The sequence below is a fragment of the Azolla caroliniana genome, unplaced genomic scaffold (genome assembly GCF_043228905.1).
Source record: "Azolla caroliniana isolate FFs.n. ecotype wild unplaced genomic scaffold, voAzoCaro1.0.p SCAF_7, whole genome shotgun sequence".
In the NCBI taxonomy this organism is placed as follows: Eukaryota; Viridiplantae; Streptophyta; class Polypodiopsida; order Salviniales; family Salviniaceae; genus Azolla; species Azolla caroliniana.
Genome location: NW_028230442.1, coordinates 21,969,997 through 21,981,558, shown reverse-complemented (window position 1 = coordinate 21,981,558; position 11,562 = coordinate 21,969,997). Strand labels below are relative to the sequence as shown.

Sequence of the window (11,562 nt, the reverse complement as noted above, 5' to 3'; positions counted from 1 at the left end):
CGTTGGCGAATGGCTAGGTAAACGTAGCGGCCCGTTATGTTGCCCACTTTGCTCTTCACCTATTGAGACTCTGAGACATTGTCTATGGGATTGCACTCAAGCTCTAAAGGTATGGGATAGAGTGACTCGCATCCTTGCGGCATGTGAAGTGGAAGGAACAACATTGTGGAGTGCTACAACATGGATTGATCACTCGTTGATAGGTGGACAGACGCCTTCAATGCAGATAGTTGGTGCTATGCATGCATGAGAGGCAAAGTCATCAAGATCCGTTTTGAGAGAGGCTTGTCGTCCGCGTCCCCTAGGTTTCCGGAATTTTGGATGTTGATCGCAAGCTCCACCCTATGATCTATATGGAAAGTGTGTTGCCTAAAGGTCTTCCAAGATATGGTACGGCCCCCGGAGGAAGTGATTATGGACATGTGGTTTGCGCTTATCAGCTACCTACGAGATCAATTGGACGAGGTTTGCAGCCATTCCAACAATGTTGTCACTACCCGTTTGCGCTTTTGGCGGAAATGGCGAAACACACCTATGGTGACGCAAGGAGGAAGTGGCTTGAGGTAGAACTACCAACCCCCACGCTAGTTGTTTCCTACTCACCTACCACCCTCGCTTCGTTGTAGGCCCCAAGAGTTGACTCATACTAGCCAACACTGAAGGGCACTGGTTTTACCTATAGGTATCTACTTACATTAAGTAGTCAGTCCAAAAGGCTATGTAAGTAGTCTCATTTTCTTGAACTTGATCAGAGGGAGATTCCCCGTTTGTGTATAAGCCTCCTTGTACAATCTCTTTGTAATAATCTTGCCTAACTAATGGGAAAGTAGCTTCATTTTGGAGTTCCATCGTATAGAATTGTCATGTATTGTTTCCCAATTGAGTTTGAAAATCAAGTCTACAACAAGGCAAACATGTTCACGAATCGCTTCTAGGTTCATGGAATGGTTTAGTTTTCAAGGTTTGTAAGAGCCCTCGAAAAGTGCACCTCCGTTGGTGCTTAACCACAAAAAGTAGGAACTAAGGGTTGAATGAGAAAGGTTCCATAGTACATTTGCCTCCTCCCATAGTAAGAATTGGCGAGAGTTAAACATAGAATACCTCTTGTATATAAAAGAGGACACAAATTCAAATCCGAGGCCTTAAATAGTGGGACAAACCTTTGATTGGAACAACTAAGGGTAAATTCTATGACAAGACGCTAGTAGAACACATGGGGTTAGAAATGATGAATATGGAAGTAGCTAGTGCTTGTGGACATCAAACACGCACAAACATCTTCATGGACTCCAGAACGATATATCTAGCTTAAACAATGGCAGTGAAAGGGGATGTCATGAAACACTAGAGGAGAAAAAAGGATGGAGAGTAATCAAAGGCAAATATGGTACACTTCTTTTTTGTGATGGTCAATTGTTTGATTGAGATTACTCAAATTTATTCAATGAGGAAGAAATGCCACTTATGTGTGATGTAGCCAAACGAGGTGTGCGAGACGAAGCATTTGGATTGCATGACATTGCCCGAATGTGACAGTGTCCAAACTTGATTCCAAAATGTACTCCCGATGCGATTGTATTGGGATTGGGAGAGAAGCAAGGGGGTTGGTCGGACTCCGAGTCGTTTCCGTCACGATCGATTACGTAGAAGGGTTTCTTCCGACACGATCGTATTGAGATCGAGGGAGCTGAAGGGGTGTGGGTCTCAAAGGTTAAGATAGAGAGCTCGTGTATGGCGATCATACATCAATAGGTTTCGCCCCGATGGTCTAGACAGGCGTCTCCTAATGGATCAAATGGAGCCGACAAGAAAATGATGGGCGGTCATTTGACAACTCTTCGAGGTGGGCGATGGCCGATGGTCTCTGATTGCCAAACCTAAGCCCAACCCCGACCCTGACCCCAAACCTAATCCTAATCCTCGTCCTAATTCTAAACCTAATCCTAAACCTAACTCTAGCCCTAATCCTAATCTTAACCCTAGTCCTAGCCCTAATCCTAATAACCCTAACCCTAACCCTAACCCTAACCCTACAGTAGGCCTCTACTAGCTGCCCATGGCCAGAAGTGATGGACCCGCCATCTCCTCCTTCTTCCTTCTACTCCTCCGAACTCATCTCATCCACTTCCTCACATCTGTCTCCTCCTCCTCCTGCTCCGAGGATTCTGCAGAGCCATGGCCATGGCCGTCGCGATGGCCAATCCCTCTTCTCTCCACCTGCGTACAAGCGTCTCATCTCTCTCGCGTTTCGCCCACCTCTTTCTCTTGAGGCAGCACTCCACCATGAAACCTCGGGACAGAGACAGAGACAGAGACAGATGCAGGCGCTCAAGCTCTTCCGCCATTGCTATGGCTGTGTGGAAGCAAGAGGTGCTCTTCGCTGAAGCTCCAATCGCAGGGATCGAGGAAGAAGCAGAGAACCTCTTCCACCTGGTCATCGACATATCTGCGAATCCAGAGCTAAGGAAAGGTCACAGGAAACCAGGGCAATTCGTTCAGTTGAAAGTGGGCGAGAGCAAACCTTCTTTCTTAGCCATAGCTTCACCACCTCAGTTGGCAGAATCAGGAGGATTAGAGTTTCTGATCAAGTATGTGGATGGATCAACCGCCGGATTGCTCTGTGCACTCGGGAAAGGAGATAAGGTCGAGATTAGCCAAGTCATGGGAAATGGATTTGATCTAGATAAGATCTCACCGCCTCAACAATACTCCACTGTTTTCTTATTCGCGACAGGATCGGGTATAAGGTTAGAAACAGTTCCAACTCTTGATGTATTCTGTCTATCCATATACTTGTACAAATTGGGTGTGTTGCTATCTATATATCTATCTATCTTTCCATATTGATATATACTTGTGCTGTTAATAGATGATCTTCTCCATTGTTGAATTCAGTCCTTTTGTTGTGAAGACTGGATCGATTTTATTGTTTCAATTCATCCTAGTAGAAGTTTCTGATGTTAAAATCTGATCATCTTTATTATTGCAATTCACCCTTTTGCTCTGTTAGCATTTTGATCAATTGCATTGTTGAATTCAGTCCGTTTGTTGTTAAGACTGGATCATTTTTCTTGTTTCAATTCATCCTCGTAGATGCCTATGATGTTAAAATATGATCGTTTTTATTACTGCAATTCACCCTCTTGTGTTGTTAGCATTTTGATCCATTGTCATTGTTGAATTCATTCTTTTTGTTTATATAACTACACCACGTTCAGAGTTTGAGTTCACCTTTTTATGGTGCGAAATTCTGATCATTTTCATTGTTTGAACTCATCCCTTTGTACTCTTAAAATTTTATCGCATTTCATTGTTGGAGTTCACATTTGTTTTGTTAACATCTGATTATTTTCATTTTTTGAATTCAGCCTTTTTATGGTATTAAGATTCCATCATTTTCATTACTTGAGCTCACCCCTTTGTGGGTTTGGAATAGAAAAGTAGCATTTGGCCTTGAGCAGAATGACAGTAAAAGATAAGACATGTCAAAAAGATTGGTTCCAATATCTTGGTATGCCAAGTAATGTGCAAAGATTTATGTTTCATATGTTTTGTCACCTTAGAAATGTTAATTTTAGTTCAGGGTAGAGAAACATTGGCCGCAAATGTACATATATCAGTATTTAAATGCAGTTCCAAGATTTCCAAAAACTCAGGCACTGGTCTTTTGTTATGATAACAGTTACCATTTGCACCGAATGAAGTTATGGACTGAGTTTATTCTAGTTATAATATGACAAGCTTACAAGAGCTGAATGTGAATCATAACTGCAGATACACCAGCTTTTCCTTTTTATAATGTTTTGGAAGCATTGTCTTGGTTAAAACAGTCCAATCCGGTCGCTTATAGAAGCTGGATTTGATGCGAGTAAGAGATCCGATGTAAGATTATACTATGGCACCAGAAATCTGAAAAGAATGGCATATCAGGTATTTTGCGACAATCTGCTGAATCATTTTTTTGCTTGGCTTGATGAAATGCCAGAGTAATCAAGTGGAGAACATTACATGTATTTGTTGTAACAGGAGAGGTTCAAGGAATGGGAAACTTCAGGAGTAAAGGTCGTGCCTGTTCTATCACAACCTGATGAAGATTGGCTTGGAGAACATGGCTATGTCCAGGTATGTGTGTAGTCAATTCTAAGTTTATAATCATGCTGTTCTATGCATGTGGAGGATAATTTTCTGGGGCATATATACGAATGTAGTTGAATTGGGCTTGTTATCTTTATTTATCTGAGTTCTACCTTTACGAATATCAGTGATGTTCTTTCTTTATTTTTAAGGCCAAAACACCTGTACCATTTTTTGGATATTTTCCTGATGCCCTAAATTTAAAACAATAACTGGGATACCCCTCTATTGTACAAGATTTACTACTGCAGAAGGGTGCGTATCCTAGTAGCTTTGGAAAACTTAAGGGGGGTAGTATTCTGGTGGAGCTAAAAAAACTTATGGGTATGTTTGGTGTTCTGCTGTTCTATTTAATGATGTCTTTAAATGTGTGTATTTATCAACTATTTCTTTATCCATTGAAACTGAGGTTCTCTGAGAACTTGGTGACCCATATCAAGCCATTGCCCAATATGCCTTTAAAATAAAAACACTCACCTTACACTCGACGTTTTTCCTAATAATATTTTTGACTTGATTTCATGCATCTTTTGAAATTTTGCCCATCCAGGCTGCCTTTGCAAAGTCAGTATTGCCATTTGATCCCCTTCAGACAGGTGCAATCTTATGTGGGCAGAAAGAAATGGCACAGGTAAGAGGGAAAAAAGGATCGGTTTTACTGTTATCAATACTCAAGTACGTTGCCATAACATGTCATAACCTAAGGTTATGTTTTGTCTTTCAGGATGTGACAGCCCTTTTGGCAAGCAAAGGTGTAACTGAGGACCGAATTTTGAAGAACTTTTGAATACCGATAATTTTAAATGGTAAATCTTCTTTTTCCATTTGCGGTGTATTTTGAAAGTAATATCAATTATCCATCCTTTCTAATGTGTATTAGTAGGCATTGCCTTTTAGCTGGTGTAAATGTCTTTTTTGGATCAAATTTTCTTAGTTTCACAGTATTATATCAAAATCGAGTGTTTAGTTTTGTCAAATTTTGCAGGGTATGCAACATTATATCTTTTACCTCTCAAATGAAGCCAATTAAGAATAGATAAAAGGTTTTCACACACTCAACTCAAATAAACATCAAGTGGATTTTCTTTGCTTCATGGTTAACTCTTATATATTCGGATAATTCGTCTGAATATATGCAGGAATATCCTTTGATGTGGCCATATATTATGGACTGTAATTTATTCTCAGCTCCGCGATATCCTAAGCCTGAGAGGTGATGATGGTCTCCACACTTTAATATATTGATATTGTTTTAGAGATTTAATTGAGCTGGTTTTCCATCTCGACTCCTGGTGAAAAGATGTACGCGTCAAAGTTAGAGCTTTTTAATTTCATTTGTTTTGTAAGTCCTTATTTGGAAAATAAAATCCGCATGGTTGCTGAGCATATATGTGGTGCATTGATTTCAGTGCTAATACTTAGGTAAAATACTTAGGTAGAAGTATCCACTTCCATGAAAGCTACATAAAAATAATCTTCATAAAGTGAATTTATGGATGCAATATCATATATATAAATTTTATAATCGAAGGGAGAGAGAGAGAGAGAGAGAGAGAGAGAGAGAGAGAGAGGGAATAGGTAGAAAGCCCTCGGAAAATACTTAAAGATTAGCTATTGCTAAAACTATTGTTAAGTTGTTAATAATGAGGGGAATATGGGCACACATGCTTAAATGTGCCTTGGTATCTTAATGGTAATTAAGATACTCTAAACCCTAAACTCTAATTATGTCGAAATGATGATGCACAGATTGTGTTAGATACATTGTGTAAGCTTTGGAACCTGTGACACTCATCCATGGATTGTGTGACACCCATCCATAGTTTGATCACAATTCGTTTGTTGTATGCTTGTTTAACCGTAACATTTGACATTTGATTTGAGGTTTTGCTATCAACGAATGTTCTTATTTTAGACCCTGCAACAGACCCTGCAACACACGTATGTCTGGCATTCAATGAACCTCATCATGTTGACAATCAATCAACTCAAATTCTTCCATTTGTGGTTATTTGTGATTTTGCCTTGTTCTTGCCATGTACCTAGGTTCTACATGTCGGTTTTGAGGTGGTTCTCAAGAGGAACACCATTGTAAGATGTATTTTTTTGCAAAAACACCGAAAGTTACTAGATTGTTGGCATTCTTATTGAGGATTAGAATTGCTGAGTGAAGCTACAAGTGAGCTTTTTGTCTTCTCTCCCATAACCATTTATAAGCTATTGTGGTGACGAAGAAACAGTCCCTACCTTGATACTTATGGCTAATTTTTTATTTTTCTTCTTCTTTTTTGTAGTGATTTAATTAATAGATCAAATTATTGAGCATTAAGTGATCACTTTTTTTGCTAATTTTTTGTTTTTTTCTCCTATTGATTAATCTTATATCTAATGTTAAATTGTTTTCATAACCAAATGATTTATTGTCAAGTATAACCATAACTATCACTAAGTGCCAATTGTTAGTCAAGTGTCATAAATATATTCTCTTCTCAAGATGTGGTAGTCCTACAACAATATCTATTTATCTATCTATATATGTAAATTTAAAAGTTTCAAGTGTACCTTTTAAGAGTTTTTCATAAAATCTCTTTAAGCTAAGCACAACCAACAACTTACTTTTGTGGTGTTGAAACGTGTGTAAGTATACACAAACATCAACAAAAGGGTAAAAAAGGGAACTATAAACAACCAACATTGTGTGGGTAAGTGATTGGGCCCCATTGTAGGAAGTTAGACCCAAACAATCAACTGGAACCATCATGTGAGGCCCAAAACACTAAATCATATTCATCATGTAGAGCCCAAAACACTCAAATATAACCATCATGTCAAAGCCCAAAAACTCATTTTGTAACCATTGTCTAGAGGCTCAACACACTCGATTGTAACCACAATGTTGAGGGTCAAGAAACTCAACATTACCATTATGTGATGTTGTAATGGTAACCATTATTTGGAATTGAATCCCAACCATCTTATTGAGCTATGAATTGTAACAATTGAGTAGAGGCAAAAAAACTGAATAGAAACGATTGTATGGAGTTTTGAGCTACTCCCATGCTATGGAAAAAGTCAACCTCTCCCATTTTTGGTGAGAGGTCATCGTAAACAATTAGGGTGGAAAGTTTCCTATCTTGATTAGTTGACGCGGTGAACCATCGCAATGAATCACACGTTTCGTGTCCTTGATTTAACATCAATTTTCCATTTCAAGGTTTAGCAGCATGATGTTCCTAGGTTTGAGTGGTCAATGTTTGGTTTTAGGGTTATGGTGAAACATCTTATCTTCCAGGTTTTGGTGATTTGACATCTCATCGGTTAATGTTTAGGGTTTAACATGTACAATCTTGCTCACCAACATGTTCTTGAGTAGCATGTGATCATGAGGTCTAATAAGCAAATACATATGACATGGATAGCATACGAGCAATCTAATCAACTTCCATCAATCGATCCATCTACCTATACATACATGCATACGATATACACACAAGCACACATAGACACACACACACACACACACACACACACACACACACACATACATACATACATACATACATACACACATGTGTGTATGTATGTATGTATGTATGTATGTATGTATGTATATATATGTATATGTATATATATATATGTATCTATATCTATATCTATATACATAGACATATATATTGCATTACATGAATGCAATTAGCTTCTTAAGAGTCATCATCTGAGAAAAAAAAAAGAGGTGGTTTTTCCTTCAGAGGAGATGGAGGAATCAGAAGAAGAAGAAGAAGAAGAGGAGGAGGAGGAGTATCCATGGTCAGCCTTGGTACACTCCTCACAGGACCTCATGTCTCTGAACATGTCATTTCTTCTCTTGCCAGATGTGGTCTCGTTCATCAAGCAATCCATGTCTTCATGGAATGCCCACACAGGTCTGTTTTCTCATGGACTACTCTCATCTCTGCTTCTTCAAGCTCAGAAGCCCTCAAAATATATGACCTTATGCAAGATGATGGTGTACAACCTAATCAATACACTTTGGTTAGCCTTCTCAAAGCTTGTGGAAACCTGTCTAATGGTAATGTACAAGGTATGAAACTCCATGGATTTGCTTATAGATCAGGTCTCTCAGATGATCCATACGTGGCATGTGGGCTTGTGAGCATGTATGGGAAATTGGGCTTCCTCTCAGAATCCGAGAGAATATTTTTGGATTCAGCCTCGCAATTGAATGTGTTTTTGTGGAATGCGATGCTTTTGGTTTATGTCGAGTATGGTCCAATTGAGAAAGCGTTGCTTTTATATCGGCAGATGAAGGTTGAATGTGGTGCCGGTGTAAACCGAGTGACTTTCATGACCCTTTTCCGGGCATGTGGCATTCTTGGTGACAGTAATGGTGATGGTGGCAGTGATGATAATGATGTCATAAACAATGGAATAATGTGGTTACAGATTGGCCGAGCATTGCATGCAGATGCCTGTTCAAACGACCTTTGTCTCTTGGATGATGTATCAATGGCCACTACCCTAGTAGATATGTATAGCAAGTGTGGTGCCATTGAGGATGCAGAGCATGTGTTTAGTGCATTGAGTAGACCCGATGTTGTATCATGGAATACTCTGTTGTCTGCATATTTGAAACAATGTGGTGACCGAGCAGACCTTGTCTTATGGTTGTATAGGCAAATGCATGAACAAGGCATTGTTCCTAATGCTTACACGTTGGTACATTCCCTAAAGGCATGTGGCATGATGGCTATAGAGAAGGGGAAAGCTTTTCGTACCAATGGACAAGAAATCAAAGCTATGGCATTAGAAATTGGGCAAGCATTGCATGTGGATGCTCTGTCAAAGAAACTGTTGTCTGGTAGTCATTTTGTCGCTACATCACTCTTGGGTATGTACAACAATTGTGGGGATATAAGGAAAGCTGAGGAGGTTTTTGTGGAATGTTCTCAGAGGGATATTGTTACTTGGAATGCCATGCTATCAGCGTATGTCGAGCATGGCCTCGCAGAGAGAGCCTTGCGCCTATATCGACAGATGCAAGAGGAAATTGTAGATCTCAACCACATGGCCTTTGTTAGTGTTTGTCAGGCATGTAGCATTCTCGCAGAGTCCGAAGAAGCTGCGTCGGTTTTTGGACAAGAAAAGTTGTCTAAAGCAATGTCTTTGGAAATTGGATGGTCGGTTTATGCTGATGCTTGGAGAAAAGGCCAAGTATTGCTGGTCGCTGCAAGCCTTATAATTTTGTTTGGAAAATGTGGAGCAATATTGGATGCAGAGCATGTGTTCACTTCCTTGTCTTGTCAAGATGTAGTGTTGTGGACTGCTTTGTTATCAGCCTATGTGGATAGTGACCAGAGAATGAAGGCTTTGCAACTTTTTAGGCAGATGCAAGTCCAAGGGTGGAGACCAAACCAACATAGTTTTGTGTGTGCCCTCCGGGGATGTGGTAGCTTTGGAAAGAGGGAAGAAACTCTCTTCAGAGAGAGTAGATTAACTACATTAGTTTTCCTTGAAATTTGTCGAGCATTACATGCCGATGTTGCTCAAAGAAATGATTTTTTGTCTGATCCTATAGTCAGCACCACATTATTGACCGCTTATGCTGAATGTGGCTCCATTGAAGAAGCAAACAGTATCTTCTTTGCAATGCCATGTCATGACACAATATCTTGGAATGCGATTCTCTCAGCATATCTGAAACAAGGTGAAGGGGAGAAGACATTGAGACTCTATAGGGATATGCAAACTGAAGAGGGAGTTATCCAAGATCAAATGACTGTGGCACTTGCCATTCGCGCCTGTAGTATTCTTCAATTATCTGACAAAGAGATAATATTAGAAATTGGAAATGCATTACACATGGATGCGATTAAGCAAGGATATGCTTCCAAGCCTACTGTTGCTAACATGCTTATGACCATGTATTGTAAGTGTGGAAATGTCCATAAAGCCAAAGATGTGCTTTTGGCATTACCTGAACTTACTCCCAGTGCATGGAATGCTTTACTCTTTGCCTGCATCGAAGTTCATCAAGATGAAAAGATTTTGCAACTCTATAGTGAAATACGAAAGAAAGATGGCACGATCAATGAATACTCATTTGGGGGTGTTCTTCAGTCGTGTAGAGAAATAGGAAGCTTTACCTTATGCCAATGTCTTCACTTTGACATTGTAGCATCAGCATGTGATTGGATTTCTTGGGTTGCATCTAGTTTGATACAAACATATGGGAAATGCGCAAGCACCCTTGATTCACAAGCAATCTTTGAAGGTTTTGAAGAGCCTGACATTGTGTTATGGACGACTTGTATTCAAGGATACGCTGGGGAGGGAAATGCAATATGTAGCTTGTGCATGTATGAGAGGTTGAAAATGTCAGGTATAGATCCTGACCAAGTCTCATTCAATTGCATTCTATTAGCTTGTAGCCACGATGGCCTTGTTTCCCAATGTATAGAATATTTCAAAGTAATGATAGGAGAGTATAAGATGATGCCAGGGTTGAGACACTATGGTCTATTGGTAGATGGAATTGGACGTGCCGGAGATTTCCGGAGGTTAGAAAGTATGTTGATGAAGATACCAATGCCAATCGATGTCACAATTTGTATGTCAGTGTTAACAGCATGTCGGGCTCATGGTGGGAATGTTGAGCTTGCCGAGGAGTTCTTCAATCGAGTAATTAATTTAGCATTCAAGCAAGAAGCTAGCGCATATATTTTGATGTCAAACATCTATACAGATGTGGGGCTTCAAAGTCATGTCACTATTCATGAAAGTGAGGGGGTGGCTTGGGAATAGGATGGTTCTCATGTCTTGTATCATATGATTTTTAATTGAAAATATAGATCACATAAAAAAAAAATTTACTTGGAAAAATGTTTTCCAAGTAATGTCTTGTGCTGTTCATGATGAACCAATGTTTGCCAACATGCATGCATTAGAACCATCATACTTGGAAAAATGCTTTATATGCATAATACGTTGTTGAGCAATATCAGGGTCTTAAAGTTGTCATGCATGCAGAAAACAATGTCCTACTAGGGAGTCAATGTTGCACTACACGATTATTGTAATGACATAATTAGAAGCGGATTGTGAAAATGCAAAGGTGAGATGTCACATTAATATATGGGAGCAAAAAGAAAACGTGAAAGCTGAAAATGAAAAACTAAGCTGGTTGTTGACTTCACTGTTTTTATTTGCCATGAGATCAGTTTTGTGCTTGAATAGACGATCGTAGAGCATGTCAAATGTTGTTGGCAAAGGTTTGGTTCTCATCAAGAATTCCTCAAAGCTAGTACAACCTTGTGGGAATTCCTGAAGAAAGCATATGCCTAATGTCCTCATATGAAATGTATTTCAAAAGAACCATTCTGCCATTCCTCATATATTGAAGCAACAACATCCATTATATGTTCCCTTTTT

The 11,562-nt window shown here is 39.4% G+C and overlaps 2 protein-coding genes across 3 annotated transcripts; both read left to right on the top strand.

The window, feature by feature from the left end:
* Positions 1-2,117: 2,117 nt before the first annotated feature.
* On the top strand, positions 2,118-5,520 carry LOC147862337 (FAD/NAD(P)-binding oxidoreductase). Of its 2 annotated transcripts, XR_015530042.1 has the most exons (7): positions 2,118-2,747; positions 3,831-3,930; positions 4,027-4,122; positions 4,685-4,765; positions 4,859-4,940; positions 5,120-5,177; positions 5,274-5,520. XR_015530042.1 is itself a non-coding variant. In XM_087322703.1 (6 exons), exons 1-5 carry the CDS (start codon positions 2,176-2,178, stop codon positions 4,919-4,921), a joined length of 912 nt encoding a protein of 303 aa, XP_087178829.1. In that variant the 5' UTR covers positions 2,118-2,175; the 3' UTR covers positions 4,922-4,940; positions 5,120-5,520. The 2 variants fall into 2 exon arrangements, 1 of the variants encoding a protein (XP_087178829.1); XM_087322703.1 differs by having other exon boundaries at positions 5,120-5,520.
* Positions 5,521-7,938: 2,418 nt separating this feature from the next.
* LOC147862336 (putative pentatricopeptide repeat-containing protein At3g01580) lies at positions 7,939-10,935 on the top strand. Its single transcript, XM_087323103.1, has one exon. The coding sequence runs from the start codon at positions 7,939-7,941 to the stop codon at positions 10,933-10,935; it is 2,997 nt and encodes a 998-aa protein (XP_087179229.1).
* Positions 10,936-11,562: the final 627 nt, after the last annotated feature.